Below are 27,194 nucleotides of genomic sequence, written 5' to 3'. Positions count from 1 at the left end.
ATCGTGCAATAACTCCATCTAATACAAAAACAATAAAGACAATACATATTCCAACTGAACAATATGACTCAGACCCAAAAAAGAAACTGTCCAATCCAATATTTTTCCAAGGAGAAAGACTTAGATTTGGATCCGATCCGGATCCAAATTGTTGAGATCTTAGGAATCCTCACATTTTAGTCATTCATCGTATATCGTGCGGTAAAAAATCATTTGACTTTTTTTATTTAAAATTAAACACAAATAGTTTCTGACAAAAACTGTTCGCATGATGATGTACGATGAACGGTTAGAATATGAGGATTCTTATGATCCCCACAAAGAGGATCCGGAGAGGATCTTCATCCAAAAGACTTGACTTAGTCCTCAAGGATTGAGGAGGAACTCCTCTTTAAAATACTGTTGCTTATTGATGGAACTTTGTGTTTATGATCAAAATATTCATATTATATATCACCATGTAAAGATGATCTCTACAAAAAAATCATATAACACCAAGATCATTTAGTCATTTAACTTTATAAGAACAAATTGACAGATTCTGTAAAATCATTGACTAACGACCTTAGTTGATTGATTTTTTGCAAGAATGATGTTACAAAGTGATTTCTAATATGAACGGTTTTGATCATAAGCAGTAAGTTTTGTGAATAGGCCACGAAATATTTTGAGAAAGAGCTCCTCCTTGACCTTAAGGAGACAAGCTTCTCTCTTTTCCAAGTTCAACTGGATTGGAAGTGTTTGTTGTGGTGTATGGAAGGTGGAATGGGGAGTGATTCTCGCTGTCTTTAGTCCTCCAGAAGTAGCTAAACTAGGGATACCCTAGAACTAATGGTTGGAATGTTGACAGATCTGAGCAAGCTTGTCTCAATTAATTAATCATGGTTTCAATTATATATGGTGACTCATTCACCAGTCTTGTCCCAAAATCATCTCATGCAAGGAAAACAAACAAAGAAGCTATTCATATTACAGAATACTCAGTTCCATGTGCAGGATGTCCATTTTTAACACAGTATCGATGATGTATCAACAAAATGTCCGATATAGCCCTACCGGACTAACATGATGCATCGCTTGCATTTGCATAACAAATTCTGCAACTATCAACGTACTTTCTGCAAAACCAGTTATATTCAATGCTTTGAAGCGAATTCATAAGATCGGTTTACATGCATAAACTATGAATGTTCTTTCTGTAGAGGACTCTTCCTTTATCTTCGACCTTCCTCTGCCCTGCGTAATTATCGAGCCCACTTGTAAGACAGTACGAGGTCTAATCAAGGATGTAAGCACGAATGGTTAATGGCTTTGTCTCTAAGCCTACAGCAGCTATGCCCTTTCCCTAAAGCTAAATACTTAACTTCCAGAGATGCGTGTGGGGGCATGCAAATATTTCTGGGCCAGCAACCTTGTCCTGATGCCTCCTCCTCCATCCATAAGATACTTAGACAATGATAAACAAGACAATTGGTTGAATCCAAACCTCGATCTATAGCTATTAACGTCAAAATTATACCTGCACATGAGGTTTAGAATATTACAAGTAGCAGAGAAAACAACCCTAATGCAGCATCAATGACATCAATGATCTGCAAGCAAAGCGGTCTAGTATCTTATAACGCTGGAAGTGAATGCACGTAATACTAATTTATCGTAACCATATTCAGAAATCTATACTTCACAATGAAACAAGTAGATTTGCTTACACCCCTTTTCCCCTCGGGTGCATCGTTGTGCTACTCCAAAAGACAACTGTTTATCAGGTTTATGGAGATTTATGTGAAACATTATTAAGCGTTGATTAAAGCTTACATGCAACTTTACTAATATACTTATGCAGCATACTCAAACCACCCTTCAATTTGTCTACATGATTTGGCCTTGATAAGAAGAGCCAACTACAATCTTGTATCTTTCTAAATGTCTCTCTACTCAACCACCCTCAGACCCTTCTAGTAATTGGTGACTTCTACCGCCTTTCGGAAATCCTCATGAAAAGATATTATTCTGTTCCTCCTCCTAACATCTTTTTTTAGAGCCAGTCTTTGTTCGCAAACTAAATCTATATATATTTTCTTTCATCAATGTTTACTTAAACAATATAAACATCAAGCCCTCCAACACCTGAAAATGAAGGTAAGTGTAAACTCTAACCAAATTTAGAACGAGAGATGTTTTCAATCTTTTTGACTTTATCTTAGCATTACATTGATGCAGTTATTACAATGGGTGCACCACAAATTTCGGCACGGTAGCATTGAGCCTTTCAAGGATCTCACTATTGGTATTGCTTCCTACTACCCTACTTTTCATCTTTTCCCCATCTTAAGCACTAAGAATTCACACATAATCAGGTTACAGAAATCAGCAAATAATCATTGACTTTACTATATATTAAGCTGCAGTTTAGAACTAACTCGGAATCTCATGAAAAAGTTGGAAATCAAGTGGCCTCATGACTGCTGACCAACTTTTTTTTTTTTTTGAGTACATCAATATTTTTACACTAAGGGGAGGGGGAGTTCAGCTAAGCCGCACAATGGACAGCCTAATTTGGTATCAAATTTGCCATCTACGATATTCGAACCTAAGACCGCTGACCAACTTATACTAACTAATGAAATCATTCGGCCATATCACACTGATCAGTTTATTTGGCCAGCCGTGCAGCCTCTGAGATGACGTACTTATACGCACAGATCAATCCTTTCTTCCAATGTGAGTAACAGACCTAATTCTTTCTGTAACTAATTTCAGGGAACCCTTGTGTTTGCCTTTCAGCTCAGCCATCACTTGATGACCAAGATGCCTATATGAAGTCGAGCTTTGGCTCCAGATACAGATCTACATCCTTGGAGCCACCTGCAAGGGACCAAGAAAAATCTTTTTCTGAATCTGAAGCCAAGAGAGAAGAAGAAACATCTGCTATCATCTCAGAGCTTTTTCCTGGCTTTCTCACCATTGGAACTCTTGGCTCAGAGTCAGGTATCAATGAGCCCGAAACACCAACTTTTGGGACGACTTTAGAGAACTTAACTCAGCAAAAAGCAGAGGTGACTGAGAACGACTTGAAGCTAATCAGATATGAGCTAGAGAAGTTTCTTGAGGCTGAGACAAAGGAAGAAGGGGTTCGTGTATCGTCAGCAAGGGACAGTCAGGCTGGCTCTGTTACACCCAATGGAAAGCAAATGGAGGAGTCCGAAGATGAAGAGTACTGGAAGGATGCAGCATGTCCGCTCAAAGGATATCTCTTTGGGTCCTCAACTGAATTACCAGAAACAACGGAAGCAAAGAAAGAAAAAGCATCACTGCAAGAGCTGTTTGACAGGACCAAAATCACAACTGATTATAAGGAGAAAAGTGAAAGTGAGGAGACAGAAGTCAAGTATAAGCATAAATCTGCCATGCGGTTCATGAAGAAGATGATTAAAAAGTTCCATGCTTCTTCAAAGAGCTCAGGTGGTGATGCAACTGATTCTGTTTCCATCAAGAAGAAATGTGATGAGGCATCTGATTCTCTTTCAACCAAGAAGAAACCCCATAAGGTTGGGTTCCTATAACTGGATCTTCCGAGAACAGCGCATCTGATGGCTCTTCATTACACACACACAAATGTACATGAGTACATACACACATACATCATTCCCTTGCAATAATTTCACCAATGTCATCCTACATACAGCTAAGTCAAACACGATACTCCAATGCTATCAATCTGATCTTCAGCATCTAGATCAAAGAAACATCAATGGTTGTTTATGGGATTCAGCACACACAAAGAATGTAACACTGACATATAGGATAAATTAATTGTGAGAAGCAAATGTAGAGTGAAAATTGTCTTTGTTAGCATCTCCAGGTCTTACAATATGATCTATACACTCAAAAGTAAGGTGTTGTTTCCAGTTTACTGACCCCTGGAAAACCTAGCATCCCACTACAGAACCTTGTTTATCTAAACCCAATACTAGTGTTTCATTAGATGTCTTCATTAGAGAACAATCCTTCTTTTAATAATTTCTCCCAAACTACCTGGTGTTGTCTTATATTGAGGATAAAAAAGAACCTATTACTTCAAATACAATTTATTGTGTCCTTTTGTCTGGCATGCAGGTCTTACGCATGTTCCATAGAACGATCCATCCTGAAAGCTCTATCGCTGCTAGAGAATTCGTCAAGTCTGAGAAATACAAGAAGAAAATTTTCAGTGCAGATAGTGGTTGTAATGAAAACATGATGCTCAAGGGTGGAGACAACAGAAGGTTCCCTGAAGGGCCACTGGTAAAGGAGGGGACTGAAAATTGTAAGAAATACATGAACTTCCCCCAATACAGGCTGAGTGGCAGCACTTATGGGAAAAGAGGAGAGCACTGGATTAAAACAGATGCAGAATGTAAGTATTACTTTTTATATGCCGATAAACTTTGATTTAGTCCCTAAGCAAATCGAGTACAGAACACCAAAAATTCGGGAGAACAAAAAGTTCAAACTCTACCATCAGCCTTCTTAAAAAATAGAAACTTTAAAAGAAACCACAATGAACTGAACCTATATCCTTAACTCGCAGGGCTCTATCTAGTCATATCATAGCAAGTTTTTTCACATATGCACCCCATTATGCATTCGAGATCTTCAAAACTGAGCCTACTACGAATACATTTAACAGTTTGGTACCATTTGCATTGCAGATTTGGTGTTGGAGCTGTAGCAACCGCAGTTGTAAGAAACAGACAGATGCCGTCCTTCGCGAGACAGAACATATTGTGCTTTGTAATATTATCTTTCAATGTACGTCTTTGTGAGTGAGCGAGTGTTGCTAAATCAAGAAAAATGAAGAATACCAGATGGTATTTATCTTCCTTCAGTGTGGTGATGAAATTGAGTATTGTGAATAAGTTTCATCTAAATTTCCGAATCAATAAGCAAGATTTTGATTATCTACAATTCTCATTGAACGGTTACGACTTAAGAAAAAATCCACGGTTTTCTTGAATAAGTACTCAAATTAGTCATACACTCTATCATGCATCCAAGATTTTACGCATCCAAGAACACAATAGGTGACTAGCAAGTTATTCGAAAGCGAAAACTAACAATAAAATTTGATATTTTCAGGCCACAGATTCGTACCTTTTCTCCGGAAGCGAAAAACTAACATCACTGAGAAGGCTGAGCTCAGTCCCCGGCGGTTGGTGGCTGATGGCTGATGCTGCCCACATATTGAATGATCAGAAAATGTAACAAATTATGTTTTAGGGATTGTATATTTGGGGAAGTAAGATGAACTTGCACATTGGGATTTCCGGAAATGGAGACCGAGAAAACCATATCACCTCACCAACTTACTCTCAACCCTCATATTTACCTAACTTCTCTATTACTATCTTTTTAAACCCAAGATTACTATCTAAATTACCTCACAAACACAATCTGCTTAATTTATCTTTACAATAAAAAATAAAACTAAAATTTATCCCTTGAAGGGTCCCAAATTTATCGAAGTAGATATAAACGTTGAACGGCACTCGCTATGCATTGACCTTGTATTTGTCGAAGTAGATATAAACGCGGAGCTCATTCCTCGGCGGTTGATAGCTAACGTTAAAGAAGAGGATTGCATGGTAGTTGGTCTTCCTTTTTAATTCACTTTGTGCCGAATTCAAACCATACTTTATCTCTCTAATTTAGGGAGTTACAATAAAAAAGAACCAATAAAAATGATTTTATTTTAGAAGTTACTTAAGAAGATAGTAATTAATGCTATAAAATTTTCCAAATGCTACTTAACGTGTATTCAATTTCAATTAGGATTTTGAGATATATCTATTAATTTATATAAGTCCATGGAATATGATGTGTTTTTAATAGTTTTTTTTTAGAGATTTAATGCAAAATTATGAGCGAAATTCAATTCTCTCAAAATCTAGAAGGAGGAGATACGAGATTTGTGATTACTTAAAATACTTTACGAAAATTCTCAAATTCTCTCAAATTTTTCAAAATCAAATCCTAATTAGAAATACCTGAAGTATTATAGACTTTTATTAAAATTCTAATTGAATATGGTTAGAGTTTTCAAAAAGCACTTAAAATTTTAATTGAATATTGCTACGTTTACGAAATAATTAAAAATCCAAAAAACCTCAATTAAATACACCCATCGATCCTATTTATTTATTTTTGTTAAATAATAAATTTATTAGATTAGATGTTTGATTAAAAAATCGACGGAGTTCAAACTCACGATGATTATGCAAGAATAACACTTCTCCGCACTATTGTGGGCCTGTGGCAGAGACCCACATGCCATCGCTTATAACAGTTGAAAAAATTTTAAATGAAAATTCACTGGGAAATAGCTATGCTCTGTCGCAGATTCGCATACAGGGAGTCGAAATGCATACAGCCGTGGATCTTATTAGTAATCTTTAATGTCTTAATCCTGACCGCCCCCTACCCCTCGAGGGTCAAGAGGGGTTATTATCGTGAACACGCCTGTGTTTCGAAAAAGATCCTCATCGGTCTCTTCCCCTAATTCTTCTAATTAATTAATCCGGATACTTATTAGGTTTGATTCCTTCTTCCCTCCGTCCTGTCTCAGCCCCGTCAGTCTTCTTCGACCCAACAGCTTCAATTACAGACAGATCCGCCGCGACCACGAACCAGAGACAGATCTGGTCATATCCAGAAAAACAAAACCAGAAATCAATCCGGCCGGCACAATCAGCATGAAAATCAAGCCGTAGGAGTTGGACCCATAAGCACGGATCTAGGTTGAGAGCGTCGAAGCTTTTCCACTAGATCCGTGATTATTGGGAGTGAGGGTCCACCAACGCCATCAGTGAAACTGGCTACCCGCAGCAGCCGGAGCAAGGGACGGACGGCGCGGCGGGATGGAAGTTGATCTGGGGTTTGGCTTTTTGGCTGCTGGAGAAGGTGATAGTAGGTATTTTACTTTCTTTTTTCTGGCGAATGAAAATTGGAATTATGAAATTCATTTTTTTGATCTCTGTGTTAAACTAAATTAGATTAGGTTGCCTTAGTTATGAAATTCATACTAATAATTCGAATAATTATAACTATGTGTCAATCAATCAAATCGTCAAACAAATTATTATCAGTGTTAGGCTAAGCCCGTAACTCAGATTAATGTGGCACGTCTTTCATCTTAATTTGTGCCAAAGAATGACCCAATGAGTTCATTAGATTATTCTTACTTTTTTACTTTTATTTATTTATGCGTAACATTTTTTCTAAGAGCAATTCTAGTCCTAAAAATGCATTGGCAGTCAGTCTATTTAATTCAATGAACAGTAATTGACCAAATACATTTTCACCCTTAAAATTGGCACAAACTGTAGTCAATTTGTATTAAAATATTATTAATTTTTTTAATAAAATAATAAAAAATAATTTAGTTTTAATTTCGGATATGATTTTTAACCAATCTTATCATGCCACGTGTCATTATCCGAAAGTACTATTTTATGGATAGATTTTCGATAAGATTTTAAATCAATTCTGACGCTCCACGTGTCATTATCGGTTTACAATCATTTAGCCAAGATTTCAATAAGATTTTCAACCAATCACGTAGTGACACGTGGCATTATCCACAACCTCATCATTTCTTTTTTTGTTTATATAAACCCTACATTCATCCTAATTCATACAACAAACTCAAAATTGATGAATATATTTTCATCGTCAGTCATACTCGTGTTTCAAGCAAACCGAAAAAACTATTCCTAGTGTATGGTAAGTGCATTTGATTTTTTTTTTTGTTCTTTTCTTCGGTTACAAACTTTACGTTTGTCTTATGCATGCTCAGTTTTATATGAATTTTCATTTTCTCTTTATATTTCGAGAGTTTCGAGGCGAGCTCTCAAATTGTTTCAAGAGTTTAAAGACTTGAGTGCAAATTTATATTATCTTTTGTATTGCACGTATTCGTATTGTATCAGTAAGTACTTTTTAGGTGTCGTTTAACGGATGAGACTTAAGTCCTAAGAAATTTAATTTTACATACTAATAATTGTCAGTAAGACCAAATATATTCAAGGTCAGAACATTAACTTAAGATGAATTAAAATAATTCTCCCGCAATGTTTACACTCTAAACATTGACATACTCGACATCTAACTAAAGTTAGTAGCTATTTTCAGAGTCTACATCTTGTAAATTGACATGCTCCGCTACATCATAATAACATGACTTATTAGTATGGAGAGAAATTTTGCTCAACTATCCGAGAGGTAAGTTTGCTGTGACAGTGCCCCTCTTCGTTTCTGCAATTTTTATTTTTTATTTTGTAAACACAATTGCTACGATGCCACTTATTTATTTTAGGATTCTTGCACTTGTTTTTTGGTTACTTCAGACCACGTCAAACCCTTTTGCACTAGTTTCTATGTTTTTTTTCCTTTGGGAAACTGCAGAAGGACATTGGTAAAAAAAAAAACCTAAATGTGTGAAAAGCTTGTTATGAATAGTACTATGCAAAAGGGTAGTGGGGATTGTAAGCTATCTTTCGAAAATAAGATTTCCAAAATCGTATATTTCTGCAACCATCATAGAATACTGTTATGATTCCAGGGTAACAGGGCAAGTCGACAAAATAAAGCCTCAAATACGTAATTTTCGATAGGTTTTTCCTTATTATTCTCCTATTTTTGTTTTGGATGTTGAAGAACTGTTATTTCCTACTCATCACTAGTCTAATTTCCAATCTCAGATAATTACAAAAAGGTTATAAAGTTCAGGAGGCTTGATATTGCTATCATTGGTGAAGTTGAGAACCGCAAAACCTGCAAGGTGGTAAGCAGGATCATCATGTCTTGGGAAGTTCAATTAATTCGGCTCCTGGAAGTGACTCACTTCCCAAGACACGATGATCCTGCTTATCACCTGGCTGATTTTGCAATTCTCAACTTCACCAATGATAGCAATCTGGAGCCTTCCGAACTTTATAAACTTTTTGTAATTATCTGAGATTGGAAATTAGACCAGTGATAAGTAGTAAATAACAGTTCTTCAACATCCAAAACAAAAAGAGGAGAATAATAAGGAAAAACCTATCGAGAATTACGTATTTGAGGCTTTATTTTGTCAACTTGGCCTGTTACCCTGGAATCATAAGCTAACAGTATTCTATGATGGTCGATGATTCTAATCACAGTGGTTCCTTTAACTTTTGATGTTGGAACCACAAAAGAAAAATCTGCAAACGAAATATACGATTTTGGAAATCTTATTTTCTAAAGATAGCTTACAACCCTCACTACCCTTGCATAGTACTATTTATAACAAGCCTTTCACACATTTAAGTATTTTTTTTACCATGTATCTCGTGGTACTTGCAACAAGAATGCAAGCGTGTTGCCCTTTGCCCCCTTGAGGCAGTCAAGGTGGTCAGATTTGAAGGTGCTTCGAGAGGAAGACCTCTTCCGCTGTTGTCTCAACCTAAGCCAACAAATGGGTAAATTATTTGGATTTGCCTGATATAATATTGTTGATTTAGTCATTGTTGTACTGCTACTTGTGAAATTTTTTTTTCGTTGTTTGACATCTTCAATTACAGATTTGATTCCATGTGATTTTGCATTCTGAAAGCCTCGAATATAACTTGAAATTGAAGAATTACTTGTGAAATTTTTTCGTTGTTTGACATCTTCAATTACAGATTTGATTCTGTGTGATTTTGCATTCTGAAAGTCTAGAATCCAACTTGAAATTCAAGAATTACTTGAACAGTTTCTGTTCATTTTATATTGCAAAGTTCAGATTTGATGTGTGCAATTGCATTGTGCAACCCTAGATTTTGGGGATAATCAATTGTTTGTTTCTTCAACATTTTGAGAGTGTTGTTCTTGTTGCTGTGTGTCATGATGGTTTCCGCCAGTGATTTAGTCTTAACTTAGTCACCAATTTCAACTTGATTCCTAGGTGTTTCTAACACCATCGCTGAAAAATTGGATGAAATTATGTGACTTGGAAATTTTAACTTCACTCCAACTATGTGAAAATCTTTTTGAGTGTATCATATGAAGTTTGTAAAACTAACAGGGCATAAATATTCTTTGTAAAATGATGTATTATTTCATTATGAAGAAATTGAAACATTGCATAAGTTATTCACTCTCACCACCTTCACTCTCTAGATTTTCTCCTGATTCTTATACTTTGATCGATCTATAGTTCTTATCAAGTTGTACTGCATCATCATTGTAATGTTTATGATCACCCACATATACATATTTTGTTGCTTCAAACAAAATTGTCGTCGTTAAGATTAACATGTGAATATTTTTCAATGCAGGTTTTACAAGGGTATTGTTCCACACTGGGGACGTTAAATTCATGTAAGTTGGAAAGATTTGAATCCGTGACTGTCTGTATCTTGATAGCCATGGAATTATCATCGGGTATTTCGAGAGGAAGCATGTTGCCCTTTGCCATGGCTATCTTCTCGAAATCTCTTCTCCTCCGATCCTCCCTCCGGCAATGCAAGCGCGTTGGCCTTTGCCCCTTTGAGGCAGTCAAGGTGGTCAGATCTGAAGGTTCAATTACAGATTTGATTCTGTATGATTTTGCATTCTGAAAGCTTAGAATCCAAATTGAAATTGAAGAATTACTTGAACAGTTTCTGTTCATTTTATATTGCGAAGTTGGGATTTGATGTGTGCACTTGCATTGTGCAACCCTGGTTACTCGACACATAACAGATTCAAATTACTAGGTAATAGATATTAACTCGCTTTGCTAAGGTGTGACGTGTAAGCCGACATAGCTGTCTATTAAATCACTTCCAGGTCCTTTAGTTGCCAAAACGTCGTGTTCATGCCTAGGCCAGAAAAATAAAAATAAAAATTTCTTGGCATTTTTAACGTGTATGGTTCGTTGTCTTGTGGAATAAAAATTGAAAGTGAAGAAGCGGGTTGGTGCAAACCATATCATACTAATGCAGAAAACTTGATGATTGTATCAGGTGGGAAACCGGGTTGGTGCCAATATGAGAAATTATTGGCTTTCCCATATTTTGGGAAATGATTTCTAGGCTCATGAGGAAATAGGGAGGATGGAGATGAAGCCCTCCATCCACATTTAGGGGCTACAAGCATGAATACCTGCGCTTTGTTGCAGGTTTTAAGAACACCATTTAAGACAATACTATTTAACATAAGATAAGTTAATATATCAATATTTACAGGGATGTTGTTTGAGAAGGTAAATTAGCAACATATTACCGTGATTAAAAAATTAATAGCATTAAACTGCTCATTATTCAAAATATTTAGATAAAAAATTAATAGCATTAAACTGCTCATTATTCAAAATATTTAGATAGACTGTGAACATGTTACTGAATCTAGATTTTCCTACTTCCCTGTTTTCGGCTTATTTCTCTAATGGCTATCTTCGGGTGCCCTCTCGCTCTGCTTTCTCGAACCCCCCTCGGACGTCAAATTCCAATCTCTCGAAGCCCTCTCGGACGTCAAATTCCAGTCTCTCGAAGCCCTCTGGGACGTCAAATTCCAATCTCTCGAAGCCCTCTCGGACGTCAAATTCCAGTCTCTCGAAGCCCTCTCGGACGTCAAATTCCAAGTAAGTTTCAAAAAGAACTATTTTTTATTTCAATTTCTACTATTTGGTTTCTGTTGAGTTTACTTCTGAGTTGTGAGTTTGTGTGTTTCTAAATTTATTCCAATAAACTTCAAGAGCATATTTTTTTTTTTTTCAATTTCTACTATTTGAATCCCTGATAGTAATTTAGGTCATGGATCAATTTACCCAATAGTAATTTACCCAGATGGACTGTTGAATGACTGTTTTGGATTGTTTGTGCAATGATAGCCGAATTAATTGCTATCATTTTAGCAATGATCAATTTACCCAATAGCAATTTTCAGTTATAGGTGGAGAGAGATTGATTCTTAGGTCCCAAAGCTCGACTAGTAAATGCAATTGGTCTCCCTTGTTGCTGTAGAACTGCCCCAATGCCATTATCAGAGGCATCACATTCCAACTCAAATGGCAGTGTGAAATTAGGCAAAGCAAGGACCTGTGGGGAGGTCATAATATCCTTGAGCTTCTGTAAAGCTACCTCAGCTTCTGTGGTCCAGGAGAACCCATCATTCTTAGTCATATGATAAAGTGGTTGGCAGATTTTGCCAAAACCAGGCACAAATTTCCTGTGAGACCAAGGAAACCTCTCAATTTTTTCATTGTAGTAGGCTTAGGCCATTCCAATATAGCCTGAATCTTGGAGGGATCAGCCTCCACCCCTTTGCTTGATATGACATGGCCTAAATATTCCACTCTACTTTGACCAAAAGCACATTTCGGCTTTTTAACATAAAGTTGGTGCTGCTGCAACACTTCAAATGTCATTTTAAGATGCAACAGATGGTCTTCCCAAGTCTTACTATAGACTAATATGTCATCGAAGAACACAAGGATGAAATTCCTCAAATGGGGTTTGAATATATCATTCATAAGGCTTTGGAATGTTGTAGGTGCATTAGTGAGTCCAAAAAGCATCACTAAAAACTCATAGTGACCTTCATGGGTTATGAAAGCAGTTTTTTCAATGTCTTGAGGTTGCATCAAAAGTTGATGATAGCCGGATCTTAAATCAAGCTTAGAGAAAAACCTAGCACCATGTAGTTCATCTAAGAGATCATCAATAAGAGGAATAGGGTACTTATCCTTGATTGTTATAGCATTAAGCTCCCTGTAATCCATACACATTCTCCAGGTTCCGTCTTTTTTCTTCACAAGGAGAACTGGACAAGAGAAGGGATGATTTCAAAAAGTACTGTTTTGAAGGAAATAACAGTAAATTACTATTGGGTAAATTGATCCATGACCTAAATTACTATTGGGTAAATTGATCCATGACCTAAATTACTATCAGGGATTCAAATAGTAGAAATTGAAAAGAAAAAAAAACATATGCTCTTGAAGTTTATTGGAATAAATTTAGAAACACACAAACTCACAACTCAAAAGTAAACTCAACAGAAACCAAATAGTAGAAATTGAAATAAAAAATAGTCCTTTTTGAAACTTACTTGGAATTTGACGTCCGAGAGGGCTTCGAGAGACTGGAATTTGACGTCCGAGAGGGCTTCGAGAGATTGGAATTTGACGTCCCAGAGGGCTTCGAGAGACTGGAATTTGATGTCCGAGAGGGTTTCGAGAGATTGGAATTTGACGTCCGAGGGGGGTTCGAGAAAGCAGAGCGAGAGGGCGCCCGAAGAAAGCCATTAGAGAAATAAGCCGAAGTATCAGAGGTCTTCTTCTTTATGCATATGTTAGCTTGGTGGTCGTCCACCGGAAATTAATGTTTGCGACACGCTAAAAAAATAAAGACCTTATGCTTATTTGATGCGACAGTCATGTATCCTGTCTGAACTCTGAAGTCAAGAAGACCCTGTTTGATTTGAGTTTTGAGCCTAGGTGGTGTCCATATATAATGCTAAAAGGTTATATAGTTTACATTTTAAATATTCAAACTTCGTTTCTGTAATTGTTCTTGTAAACTGATATCAGTCATTATGCTAAAAAAGTTGTCTGGTTGGATTTTCAGGAAATCTTCTGAAACCCTGCTTCCTTAACTCTTGGCCCTACCAAGTGAAAGAAATTTACGTCCGGTTTAATGGTAATAACTATCTTCTGACGTCCTCATTTTATTAATCTTTATGGTATGCCAGTTTCTCTTTATTTTATTATTCGCTCAAATACTCTGTTCTTGAATTTCTAGTTAGGTTGTCTTGAATACCTTTGAAGCTCAACCATTAAGTGACGAAGAGGGAGATGCAAATAACTTGGAGGAGGAAGCAGCATATTTTAGCATAAAATATCTTACAAGCAGTAATCTGATGGGTATGGACTTTGGAGGTTAGTAATGCTAGAGCGTTGACTGACGTTTTCTTTGTAGCAGGCCATTATTTTGACCAGAAATCCTTGAACTTTTCTGTTTTCTGGTGAGCACAGTTGAAGGATCCCAGTTTCCGACATCACATTCTTGTGCAGTGCCTCATATTGTTCGATTATCTGAAGGTAGAGTTGAACGCGCCTTAATATTGATTTGTGGAAATATCATTATACCTTCCTAATCTTTGGGCTAGTTATAGTGTCCTTTTTCAACTTTCTGGTTGATCTATTTTCCCCCAGAATCTTGATAGTACTCTAATATGGTGAAAACTAACTCTTATTTGCTTGTAGGCACCGGAAAAAAGTGAAAACGATTTACCTTCTGAAAGCATGGTTAGTGCTGTTATTGTCTTGTTGACTTATGTAACTTTCTTCCTCCTCCTTTTGCTTTCAATAGAAAAGAAAAACAACTTTCCTCAGGTGGTGCTACGTTTAGAAAGATACTTTACCCTGGTGGCTTTGGTTATAATAAAATATGTTGATAGAAAAATGGAATACATTGAGATGCCTTAGATGTGTTATGATTTTGTTTATCTCGAAATTTAGGAATTCGGAAAAAGGGTGGATTGAAGTACAAACAGATCTCGCCCATAACTTTATATCAATGTTCTGTGCTTGTGCTTATGAATGCAGTACTGTCCCAGGAATTTACATCAGTTTTGTATGGAGCCAATTGATTTCACTAGTTTACTCATGCAATTGTCTGAGTTCATTGTATTCAAAAGCATATGATGGTCCCTGTGTAGTTGAGTTACTTGGCAGTATATCTTATCTTCATTAAGACGTGAATGGACACCACTACATTTTCTTTAAGCATAAAATTGAATCAATTTGTGTAGTATAACCTTCACTCTCAACTGGTAAAGAGGATTAACTTTCATTTGGACACGGTTATAGCATAAGGTTTTGTATGACACTATAAAGTCAGCTTTAGAATATCTGTGCTGTATATGGTGCCTGCTAAAGATTTCCTTGTTGATTTCAGAAAGAGGAAATAAAATGTTGTGAGGAGCATGCCGAAAAGCTGCTCGAGATGACTCTACCCAAAGGGGAGATTTTCTTAATAAAATTGGGCATCTATTGAAACGTGAAAGGAATTGGGTGAGTGTGTTATCCGGCCTCAGCCACGCTTTTTTCAGAAAATATTATCATTGTTCTTGAGCATAATATGCGTTTAGTCTATTCTTAGGTATCGTGGAAACGTGACAGTTGTCCACCATTTGTGAAGCAGCCAATGGACAAGAAAGTGATCCAAGAAGGTGCCAAAAAGCGGTATGCAATTCAGTGGCCTCTTTGTCTGGGTCCTGCGATTCCTTTCAATGTGTTTTTACCTTTTTAATAAGAAAAACTGTGCGGGGCAATACTACCTTAGTTATTCATGGCAGCCACGGTAATTTGTTTGGTGTGGGTGTTTCTTTGGGAATATGTTTACCTTTCATGTATGTTTTAGATCCCTTTATTCTAAACGGTGATGCATATTTTGACTCGACATTTTGATGTTTCGATATTTTTTGTTTCTGAAGTTTTGGGCTAATGGTACAGACACGGGTGTATATTGTTTCAACCTTTGATGTGTAGTATTAAAGACGTTTCCATCAGATCTCAACTCTATCTATGGAAATACTGAAGGCATTCCTGTAGAATACTTCTGCGGGAATATTAACTACTTCAGAGATTCCAGTGATACTACCATTTTACATAACAGAGCAAGAACTTGGGAAATTGGTCAAAATTGCGGTGACATCTCTGGAACTGGAAATACTAAAGATATTCCCACCGGTTCTCAATGATATTGCACGAGGAATAAGATTTACACATTTATTTGGCAGAAACCCAGGTGCCATATGCTACCCCGATACCAGCTGAAACTTCTGTGCTCACTTTCAATACCAGCTGAAACATCTGTACTCACTTTTGCTAAGGAAAAAAGATATAAAAACTAGATCTATTGCCTTGCAGTGGAGATTGCTTCCTCTTACTTGAATGTACGAAATGATTTGGTTTGAGAAAGACAACCCTACTTTAGATTATTTTAGATTACTCTAGTAACTATGCAGAAAAATAAACAAAGGATAGTGCTATTCACACTCATTTTTACCTCTCACGCACCGTTGTAAATTTTTTGCCATTGATCTTCGTCAATTCATCCGATCCGAGGATCAAAAATTGAGAAGGGTGTGTGAGAAGTAAAAATAGATGTGCGGATAGCCTACCCTAAACAAACTCACATGCTAGAATGCACTCCTGGATTTTTGCTGGCATGCATACCCATGCCTACAAGTTAAAATTTTCGAATTGTTCACTGACAATATCAGTTTTCTGTTTGTTGTGACCTATGACTATATTTAATAAGTGTGCAGTGCCCATTATAATTAACTTGTTGGTCTTTTTTTTTCTTCCCTAAATTCAACAGTAGGCCGAGGTGCTCTCTCAGTTGTGGAAGTGGGCAGATCAGAATCCGGTATGCAAGATTGCTTTTTCTGACATGTCACAAGGTTTTTAATACACAATTATTTTTTGCAACCTTCAATGTTTCACAAGCTTCGCTGATTCTGTATCTAAATATTGATAAAAAGTTCGATTTACTTTCAAGATTTTTTGGGGGGAGGGGGGAGGGGAGTATTCACCACGAGGAAATGTACATCACTACTCGCACAAAGTATATTGTAAATGATTATATTATCAGCGGTTAACTGAAAAAAAGTTAGTAGCATCTTGCTGAATCTTCATAGTTCATACCTACGGTCCTTTCTGAATTACTACTTTTATACTCAGAATAGAAGAATGAAGAGTAGGATTCTCAAGTGAACTGTTTTGGACCGAATTTCAACTTATTTACCACGTTGCCACTGGCTCTCTCTGCCCCTGCTGTTGGTGGATTTCACGTTATTTACAAAATTAATTTCTCTTCAGATTGGAATTTCGGTTTTACGAGAGTGAGCTTCGACTTGCAGAGAGGGAGATATAGCCTGCAGCTTGTAGAATCACAATGATGGAAGAAGAAGCTCAGAAGTCTGGTAGGCCAAGTCCGAGGAACCCTAAAAACCAGAGAAGAAGAAGAAGCTCAGAAATCGAAGCATTCAAATCATGAATCGAGGAAGAGGAGGCGGATGCAATCGCCGTTATGCAGCTCAGACCATCACGATTCACCCTCAGTTCTTTCAACTTTTGTGCTGATTGTTTGTGGATATGGTTCCATATTAATTAAATTATTCAGAGCTAGCTAGGCAAATTCATTCCCGATAATATAATCTTGTTCACAATCACAAAAACGTAGAAAAAGAAAGAAAAAAAAAGTCAATAAAATCATACCCTTGCAGAGCCTATTAGCAAAATCTTTCAGCGACGTTCCAAGTAGATCGAATAAGAACAACTTATTTCTTGTTTTGGTCAAATCTCCAGCAATGTTTGGCTCTGTTTGCACTTTGCATTTAAACTCAGTACATTTGGGATAGACATTTAGATGCTTATTAGATGGACATATATACATGAATAAGCAAATAAGAAGACTAGGAATTGTACGAACACCACGAGGCAGCTCAATTTTCCTTGCTACACTACCTGGAATATAGTTGCGCCAATTACACGAATTCTCAGGCAACTAAATACTTAGGCTCCCAACACAACATAATCTCAATGGGTTGCTTAGATACACTAATCAGAGAACGTTTAAGCAATGCTCTTTTACTTTTTCTATATCATATCGATGTTCAAGTTATTAATATTTTTTCTACAAACAATAGAATACAAATCAATTCAACAATTTAATTTAATTATGGCTTAGTATGTTAGGATAGCAAACCCATATGCATACTTGGTTTTGGTTACACATTATATACAAATATATACGCCACCTACGCGCTTAATTTAATTGACTTGAAATAGCATACTCTTCAATTGAATTTCAAGTTAGAGCCAAGGATCCTCATTTTTTGATAAAAATGGGGAATAATTGTGGGCCCATTATACATGGAATTTCAACAATTCGAACCGTCTATGTTTTAAAAATCTCCATTCATTCATAGATCATCTTTGTAAAAATTCAATTCAAAACATTCGATTGTCATGATGAAATTTCAATATTTCTTACAACATAGTATTCCTCAATTTCTTTGAACTCAATAGATGTCTCAAACATTTCCAATTTCGGTTAATATTTTGCAAACATGATCTATAAGTTGTAACTAAGAAAATAGACAGTTATGATCAATATTGAAATTCGATATGGAGTAGAACCCACTTGGATAAAGGGCCTATGTGTGTGTGTGTGTATATATATTAATTAGGTTTTCTAAAGAAGGTAAGGACTAACAGCTAAGAGAGATGTTGAGAACCAGGCAAATGTAGCCACACCCACACGAACGAATGAAATTGTACTACATAATATAAACCCTAAACCTAAAAGTAATTGGAAAATACTTTTTTATTTTTTATTTTTTTTTAAATTTCCAGATAGAGGAGAAGCAAAATACCAAAAGGAGCTAGCAAATTATTCCACATAATATCTATCTTCCTCCTATATCACAAACAATGTAACAAATATATCGATCAAAGGTATATATAATACCATTGTCAGACGCTTCAACTTTCTGATCCTGCCCCACGCCGGATGATCCTGACCCCACCTGGTACTTGGCTTCGGAGTTGAGTGCACGGCGGAGGATCACGGCAACAGATTCGTCTGCGCAGCCGATCAAGGCTACTGATTTGTATACGCGGCGGATACCAATCATTATGGCTTTCTCTGATACTGAGAGAGCATAGAGATCAAATTTTAATAACAACCAAATTAGCGTTACGCTATAAATAAATGATGAACGTTGTTGAAAGAATTATTTTGGAACATTCTCCTATGTGGGCCCTATCAAGTAAGATGGTGTTGGGCTTGAACAGTACTTGTGTTTCAGCAGTACTCCCGCTTTCACATTTAGACAAATGTTCAATTTGTATTTATAATTTTAATTATTTAAACTGGTATTTAAATTTGATTGGATAAAAACAAGAATGGACTGGGGATTTTTCTCCACTGCACTGTGCACATGACTAGTATTACACATCTTTATATGCACCTTTTTTTCTTAGCTATTGGATCAATTTCAACTGTTGTGATTTAAAGTTAACACTCGGGTTAAAAGTACCTGCCAATAAAATGAAAACCCGCGTTAGTTTCCAACCAATTCAAAAGAATAACAGGGTTCTTTTACGAAGGAAAATCGTCGAGTAACGAGCCTCTAACATTTCAAAATATGCACACTCGGATGCGGTTGGTAAATATTAACACCTAAACAAGAAACAAAAAACACAGAACACAAATGCCTGCTCACAATGTAACCACAAAGAATGGATGTTGAGTTTAAGTTTATATTCTTAGGTCATTTACCTCATGTAGATTTACAACCAAAACACAAACATACCACTAATCAAATACAACTCCCAAGCACAAGTTAAACCAGAGAAGCCAAGAAAACTAACTTATTTTCTCATAATCATCCTATTTTCACAGAAAATTGAAAATTTCCATGGAAAAATCAAGAAAACGACCAATAAAAATAAAAAAAGCAAAATTAAAGATCTATAGAGATCAAGATTGAACCTAGAGATGCAGCGGCTACGAGAGAAGATCGAGATCGAACTTGGAGATGCAGCAACGCAGCGGCTACGAGAGAAGATCAAGATCGAACCTGGAGATGCAGCTGCTACTGGAGAGGATAGGGAGAGGATAAGGAGAGGATGAGGAGGAATGGTGGTCAACACTGACCTTGCTGCTCATAATTCCCTTGCTCTGCTGCTCTTTGCGGACCTCTCTCAATGTCTCTCTCTTAAAATTGCTCTTATATATGTTCATAACTTTGAAGTGTTAAAGTTTCATGCTTTAAACTTTTACTGCTTGAGATCTTAATAATATGTAGCTTTATTAATGAGCTAATATCTAGGAAGTTGGGTTTTTTTGTTGCTTTTACACAATGGTTTTGAACTTTTATATTTTTTTTGTTTGTTGATAATTTAACAAATGAAATTTGGTAGTTTTGTGAATTAGGAGAAATTTTTTCTTGTGACGAGAAGACAAGTGGTACACCATGTGTTTTAATAGAAGTGGTGGGAATTTTTATTTTTTATTTTTTAAGTTATTAACTTTTTAGCACACATATATCACCATTTGCATAATGACACGTGGTATACTATCCCGTATACTGGTCACACTGAAAAATCTTTCGTGAATTAGGTTGTTTGTCAAACCATTTTTCTGCTTATATGTTTGTTTACACATCAATCCTTAAACAAGCTTTGAATTTCACCATTTGTTATGGATTGTATGTTGTCTTTTTTGAGTACATATTTTAATAAGGTCATGGGGAATGTGGATTTTTCTTGCTAATCTTTTGTTGGATAAATATCGACAACCTATGATAAACTTAATTATGCTAATAAATGATAAATGTATTAACAGAGTATGAACAATGCGAAATAATATTGAACAGACAAAGATCGAGGCTTACGTACCGCAATGTCCTTGAAACATATATTTCGTCCCTACTCAGTGCTTGTAGTTCTACGGACGTCTGCCTCACTAGGATTCAACGATCTAAGTTAGAATTCTAGCATGAGAAAACTGACTTCTGGCGAATTACTGTGTGGTTCTCTCAGTAAGAAGGTTTAGGAATGTAGAAGAAGAATTTGATATTTTATGTGTTGTAAATGTCATGCAGATGGATGTATATATAGTGGGATTATGCATGTTCGCAACAGATACGAGAATGGGATGTGACTCTTGGGAGACATCTATAAAACTTAAGATCGTAGGTATTTCACTTTGTTTGCATACCCATTCAACTATGGGTTGCCTGTATTTATAAGCTCAACAAGATAACAACTGAGGGTTTGAAAACCCTATTTACAAGGAGATTCAAACTTCAAGGAATCCATAATAGAAAACTATGGATTACAAGATTACAGAGATACATCCTAGAAACAAGGAAACCTAATCAGTGAGGAGTTCAAAACAGAAACAAACTCCTGGAAGTACGCTGGACTCCTCAATGCACAATTGAATTATCCTGAGGTTGACTTCGTCTAACAACATCTCTTCAGAAGCGTGTTGCGCTCTATGCGTTTTTTCATTCACTGCAGACTTCATCAGAAAAGATGAGTATGTTCGTATAAAAATAATTTCATTCTCCATGGTCCATCACTCCAATCAATTTATATAAAGAACAAAGCTTTATAAAGTAAGGAAACCTTTTCGTATAAAAATAATTTCATTCGTCCTTTATTTAATCTAGGAAACTCAAGCGAGAACACACAAATGCAGTTACTTGGGTTGCAAGTTTGCAATTAGGATCACTAATTCTATACAGTTGCTTGGCCGATAGTGCCGAAACAGTTGACGGATAATTGCCATATATACATATGCCGGTGGTCTGAAAAAAGAGCCAATTTTTTTACTCTCTTGTATGACAAAAACAGTGAAATGTGGAGAAGTGAATACAAAGTACCAGGCAATCGGATGTCGATCACACTCGCACCGTCGGGGGTTGAAGAAGTCGCTCTCAGAAATTTGAAATATTTATTCCGGCTTAGTCGCACCGGCCACTCGGCCACCCAAATTAAAGCATAAATCATAAGCTAATTCACACAAACTTTTCATTAGAACACCAAATCAATCGCCATTGATACATACATTGATCGTTAAAAACCACCAAATGCAACATCTAAGTTTTTCTTCTTCTTCTTCTTCGGGTGTCAGTTTAGTCCCAGAGCAAGCATCCTTTCTTTCAAGGTATTTATCCACTGTTTTCGTGGTTCCGTTGTCAATGCTTAGAAGTGAAAATAAAAAATCGGTTTACATGCACAATCTATGAATATATTTTCTGTAAGGACTCCTCACTTTCTCTTCAGTACTTCGTTTGCGTTGTGGAATGATCGAGCCCACTTGTAAAAGGTCCAATCGAAGATGTACGCGTGCATGGCTAATGACTCTGTCTCTAAACCTACAGCAGCTTTACCCTTCCCTAATCAATTAACTTCCAGAGATGCTCATGAAGGATGCTAATATTCAGGGTCATCAACCTTGTCCTGCTGCCTCCTCCGTCCAGAAGATACATGATAAACAAGGCAGCCAGTCGAATCCAAACACTACAGCTATTCACTGTACCTGCACGCAAGGTTTATGTACTATAAATAACAGAGAAAATAAGGCGAAAGATACACCAATGACATCAGTGAGAGCTGCATCAATGTGCCAATGAAAGAAAAATGGGTTTTCCTTCCCTTCCTGTGACCCGAATATAGACATGGCACATATATCACACCATGCTTTCACAAATGGTCATCAAAGCACCCACTATCCAGGAAAAGAACTGAAAATGAAAAAATCTCTACCCAAGTGCGTGCTATTTCATGCATTCCACTTTCATTTTGTAAGTATATTTTTCCTATTCCTAAACAATCCACGTCGAAGACTAATATGTTAAAAGTAAATATCAGTAAAGATTAAAACCTCACAGCATACAATGTTTATCAAGAGGCAGCAGCATATTGCTGGAATTAAATGGGTAGGGGCTCTTCCCTAAGAACCCCACCCATCTCCATCCTCCAAGAACGATCCACTATAGCTGCTAACTCCCTGAAAGAGAACACAAAATGCGTATATCATGAGACCAGATAAGGTAATTCATTTATAACTACTTTTGACAAGTAGTAATGAATCTAGGTGGTAGATAATACAAGTTTCAAGGAAACTACTACCAGTTTTTTGATAATATGATAAACTTCAGCGCCCAATACACTGAACTTTAAACTGACTCGGTATGTCATTGCAATTTGCAACAATAATCAAGTTATGGAAACTTAAAGAGCATATTGTAATGAAAAAGTAATTTGAAATTACTCCACTGGCTTTCAATTACAATTATATCCACATGCTCATCAAATACTAATAGAACACATTATAAATCTGACACTCTATATTCTCTGGTTTTATAACTTTGATGCCAGGCTCACACTTTTTCTTCAAGTTCTGGACAGAAATGTCCGTCACAAAGTTAATAAAGTTGCCACATCTCACACCTCATTTTTTGATACAAAAATATTAGGCGTTAGATGCGGAAACTTTCTCAACTTGACAGAGCCACATCCAGCATCTCATGTCCTTGTTAAAATGAAAACACATGGGTCCATACATTATGGGTAGCACTAGTAAAGAATGTAGAAAGAAAAACAATGAAACATTAAGTTTGTTAAGGCAATGCTCCAAGTGATAATGATAATGTAACAAGTGAACAACAATAAATAATGTACAAAGAAAGACCATAGAGAATGAAACGTTACAACAGTGTAACCAAAAGACATACTTGAGATCATGGCTGACAACTAGTATAGTCAATTCTTTCTTTAGATGCTTGAGAAGCTTCACAACATCTGCACGTGCCTTCCAATCTGACCAAATAAAAGTTATCTAAATAGCAGCAGGAAAAGAAGAAAAAAAAAGAAAGATAAATGTAAAAACAAATACCAAATTAAACAATTTGAAAACGAAGAAGAAACAAACAATATGGTTTGCCAGATAAAACCTAGAACCATAAGTTTTGAAGCCAGAAGCCAGAGCACACCTGGAACTTTAGCTTAAGTCTATTTTGAAGAGTAAAAATGTTTCCCAAGTAAAGCATACTTGGCATTCTTAATGCCTGATTATTTAAAAAGTATGTATCCATTAGTTCGACTTGCTGGGAAGAACCAAATAAGAAGACAAATAATGAAGAGGAACCAAACGAACTAAATTCATCTCCATACCAAGACCGGCAAGAGGTTCATCCAGTATCAATAAATCAGGGACTTGCACCTGGAGATTGAGGTCAATTGACATGTATGAGTGATTTCATGCCCAAGCAATAACCTGATTTATAAGACTGAACTTTATCAAAGAAAATGGTTGAAGTGTTATCTAATATATATTACATTGTCATTTTGGTGCATGCATTGGTGTTTACATCTAAGTTCTTACTAGTTGAATTGCCAAGGCAAGCCGACGTTTGTAGCCACCACTTAGGGAATGAGGATCTCTATCCAATGAGATGCCACTTAAACCAACCTACGCAATCAGTTAAACAAATGAATTCTTTTTTAGAATAATCAAATCATAATGAGCATCAATGGAAAAAAAAAACATCATAATAAGTAGAAGAAAACGTGTTCATGCTAAGAAAGGGCACAAGTACCCAATTGATTGCTCTTTGGAGTCTCAGAGCAAGATGCTCCTTCATTTGAAGATCACCCTTTTGCCTTGGCCACCCAAATGTAACTTCATCGAGCACATTATCTGCCACAAAATACCTAGCTTGAAAAGGGACATAATATATTATCAAACACTAAAAAAATCGTAAATGAACAGACATGACGCAAACAATCAGGGATATGGGCCCATATGGGAGCACAATTTTGTAATTATGAACTCGTATCATGATTAATCGAGACAGGAAACAATTTTTTAGTTTCGTAACTAATATTCAATACCTCTCTGGAAACTGAAACACAATGCCAACTCTTCCGGCTGATAAGGGTTCGGGAGACTGAACCGGGTTGCCATCATTTCCATATTTTTGAATGTAAATTGAACCTGAAGTTGGTTTGCTCATCCCTGCAAGAAGCTGGAAGGGAAAGAAAAACAATTCATATACAATACACTGCTTAAAAAAGAAGATGAACATTACATAACATCAAAACACAACCTGCACAAGAGTAGTCTTTCCGCTACCGCTCCGCCCAAAAATTAAGCCAAAGCTGCCACATCAGAATGCACAAATTAAGCCTAATACTGCAAAATCTGCTCCACGCATCACATAGATTCCCACAAAATACTGAAATTAATTATGAAAATGAAAAAATAAATCACTTAATAATTGGTTACCAGGCCATAGATTTGTACCTTTTCTCCGGAAGCGAAAGGCTAACATCACTGAGGAGGCTGAGCTCAGTCCCCGGCGGTTGGTAGCTGACATTGCTAACCTTCAAGTTACAGATTGAATACTTGAGTGATCAGAACAAGTAACAAATTACGCTCTAGGGATTGTGGGGAGTGAGATGAACTTACTTCGAAGCTGGAGTAGTTGCATTTGAATTTTACAGATTGGGGTTTTGGGAAATTCACACTCCCAAAATTTGGACTTGATACTTGCCTTGGACGTGATTTGGGCGAGAATCCGGCTGCTGTTTGGCGCGCTCTCCGCCCTGTTAGGGGGTTGAAGGCGACGACGGAGGAGCTCGCCATGTGTTTGCGAGAGTGGACAGTGGAGGGCTGTGGGGTTTGTCAAATTCAGTCGAACACAAATGCAGCACAATACCGTTGGATTTGCGCTCTGAAGCGTTTTGGGTAGGTGGATTTGTGGAAGTAGGATTCCTTCCTCCTGTTCCTATCACCTTCTCCTTCTTCCTCTCACTTTTGTTTTTTATCTTTAGAATTGGATCCGCTTGTTCGGAGTTAAAAGATAAAATCATCTACATCGTTGATTGATGTGTAAAAGAAATTAGAATTGTTGATTTTGTGTAGTGGACCAGAAAAATAAGTTAATGGAGACCGTTGGATTGAATTTGTGTGACCCAGATGAATTGATTCTTAAGCTCCAGACACTAAGGTCCGGAACATATCCAATTCTTTTATCTTTTTATCTCTATAAAAAATTAATATAAAATATTAACACAACTTAACCGTAACCGTTTAAATAAAAAAAATAAAAAAATAAAAAAAAAAGAGATTTTTTTTTTTAGTTAAAAAAGAAGAAGAGAAATTAAAAGGGAAAAAAATCATCTTTCGAATTTGTGGTCCTTGAGAGTTTGAATATCTGAATTTTATTATTTTTTTCACAGTAGCATATTTTATTTAAACTATTTATGATTTTGGAGATTCAAACATTCACTACATTGGAGGAGTCACGGGAGCTTCACGAGTCGTGAGTTGCTATCCATATATTTCTAAATTAATTAGTTTTTATTTTGTATAATGTACCCTAAGTTTGAGTTTGGAATTATAGATAAGAGAAGAAACCGTAACAATCCATTGCATTTGTATAAATGGGTAGTCATCTGTAGGGGATCCGAATTTCGGACGTTGGAGGTTTCAGTGTTAAAAGTTTTGAGTTTTGTGATAGAAACAGAGCGAAAATGTACAAAAAGTTTTCAATTTATTCATTGAGACATTACTTCTAATACTTGATGGGCTTGTTGTCGACGTGTCATCATATTGCGCACTTGTCAACAGATATCCATATATGTCGAATCAATTTGATAAGTGTTGTCAAGAGAATTTATCAAGTGTTCTTGACTCAACATGTTGAGTGATGCCAAGATATATCATATGCCTAGTAGGCACTACACTAAATATTTGATGAACACATTGAAAGGTCCTTAAAAAATATTCATATGTGTATTTTTTCAAATACAAGTGATTTTAAAAGTCTAAAACCACCTTGATTTGAATGCACATCGATCAATGTTGCCTTCTTGTCCAATATTTAAACGTTGGTATTGTCCCACATTTACCCGCATTTAAATGTGGGTAAGTACAAAATTAAAAAAATGTGGGTATGGTACCATTTTCCAATTATTTATTTGTATCTCACTAACCTGATACCAGCCGGCACTTGTTGATCATAATTTAATCATTTACATTGATGAAACTTAAGAAAAAGGCCTTTCAGTCCCAAGCCAATTGGCAAATAAACAATCAACAATGCTTGGTTTACAAATTTCTAAATTAATTCCTTTTCGAAATACTTCATTGCCGACTCATAACGCTTCTTATTCATGATTAAAATCATTCTTAACTCACTATGTACAATTATTTATAGTAAAATTAAAGTTATTCAGTCAATTAATTGGAACTAAATTATCTAATTTTATAAAAAATAGTTCACATAGATGTAATAATTTATAACATAACTAGTTCTGGTCATAACCACCAAGTTTCGGACGTTGGCTGCAAAGTGTTTAAAGTAAATTAAAATTTTCTTCTTAATTATAGTGTAGATGAATTAATAAAAAAATCACTTGTATTAAAAAAAATTAAAAAAAGGGGTAGGGGTTAGGCAACTGAAAATAAAAATGGAGTAGAATAGAAAACAAGAAATGGATTCTTTGACCTAGCCCTTCATGTTTTGCTCTCTTTTTCTGTTTGGTGATGCTAATATTACATACGTAGAAGTAGCTGGGCAAGAAGCACGCTTGCATACAAACGCGTATCAATGTGAACGACTGGACTCAA

The 27,194-nt window shown here is 36.2% G+C and overlaps 2 protein-coding genes and 2 long non-coding RNA genes across 10 annotated transcripts; 2 read left to right on the top strand and 2 right to left on the bottom strand.

Annotated features, from left to right (window-relative positions):
• The first annotated feature begins 2,133 nt into the window (after nt 1–2,133).
• LOC137707642 (protein LAZY 1-like) lies at nt 2,134–5,124 on the top strand. The gene is made up of 4 exons (XM_068446556.1): nt 2,134–2,139; nt 2,221–2,287; nt 2,761–3,548; nt 4,117–5,124. Exons 1-4 carry the CDS (start codon nt 2,134–2,136, stop codon nt 4,429–4,431), a joined length of 1,176 nt encoding a protein of 391 aa, XP_068302657.1. The 3' UTR covers nt 4,432–5,124.
• A 1,201-nt stretch (nt 5,125–6,325) lies between these two features.
• Nucleotides 6,326–17,245, top strand: LOC137749588 (uncharacterized). 5 transcript variants are annotated; one of them, XR_011070221.1, is made up of 10 exons: nt 6,326–9,482; nt 10,323–10,742; nt 13,596–13,667; nt 13,770–13,906; nt 14,003–14,068; nt 14,234–14,275; nt 14,928–15,043; nt 15,132–15,779; nt 16,356–16,403; nt 16,856–17,245. It is a non-coding gene; the product is annotated as an uncharacterized lncRNA (long non-coding RNA). The 5 variants fall into 5 exon arrangements; XR_011070224.1 differs by lacking the exons at nt 16,356–16,403; nt 16,856–17,245 and having other exon boundaries at nt 10,323–10,365; nt 15,132–16,331; XR_011070225.1 differs by lacking the exons at nt 16,356–16,403; nt 16,856–17,245 and having other exon boundaries at nt 10,323–10,563; nt 13,774–13,906; nt 15,132–16,331.
• Nucleotides 17,091–18,713, bottom strand: LOC137749589 (uncharacterized). The gene is made up of 3 exons (XR_011070226.1): nt 18,510–18,713; nt 17,255–17,365; nt 17,091–17,115 (listed from the first exon to the last, which is right to left on the bottom strand). It is a non-coding gene; the product is annotated as an uncharacterized lncRNA (long non-coding RNA).
• Nucleotides 18,714–21,565: 2,852 nt separating this feature from the next.
• LOC137708419 (ABC transporter I family member 11, chloroplastic) lies at nt 21,566–25,361 on the bottom strand. Of its 3 annotated transcripts, none has more exons than XM_068447494.1 (10): nt 25,029–25,361; nt 24,864–24,943; nt 24,667–24,718; nt 24,452–24,585; nt 24,157–24,271; nt 23,943–24,029; nt 23,732–23,780; nt 23,293–23,377; nt 22,440–22,565; nt 21,566–22,094 (listed from the first exon to the last, which is right to left on the bottom strand). In XM_068447494.1, the coding sequence occupies exons 1-9, from the start codon at nt 25,203–25,205 to the stop codon at nt 22,487–22,489; spliced, it is 858 nt and encodes a 285-aa protein (XP_068303595.1). In that variant the 5' UTR covers nt 25,206–25,361; the 3' UTR covers nt 21,566–22,094; nt 22,440–22,486. The 3 variants fall into 3 exon arrangements, with proteins under 3 accessions (XP_068303595.1, XP_068303594.1, XP_068303597.1); XM_068447493.1 differs by having other exon boundaries at nt 22,445–22,565; XM_068447496.1 differs by having other exon boundaries at nt 22,452–22,565.
• Between the last annotated feature and the right edge of the window lie 1,833 nt (nt 25,362–27,194).

Source organism: Pyrus communis, chromosome 11 (assembly GCF_963583255.1).
Source record: "Pyrus communis chromosome 11, drPyrComm1.1, whole genome shotgun sequence".
Classification (NCBI taxonomy): Eukaryota; Viridiplantae; Streptophyta; class Magnoliopsida; order Rosales; family Rosaceae; genus Pyrus; species Pyrus communis.
The sequence above is the reverse complement of the archived record's forward strand: the minus strand, read 5'-3'. Positions and strand labels throughout refer to the sequence as shown.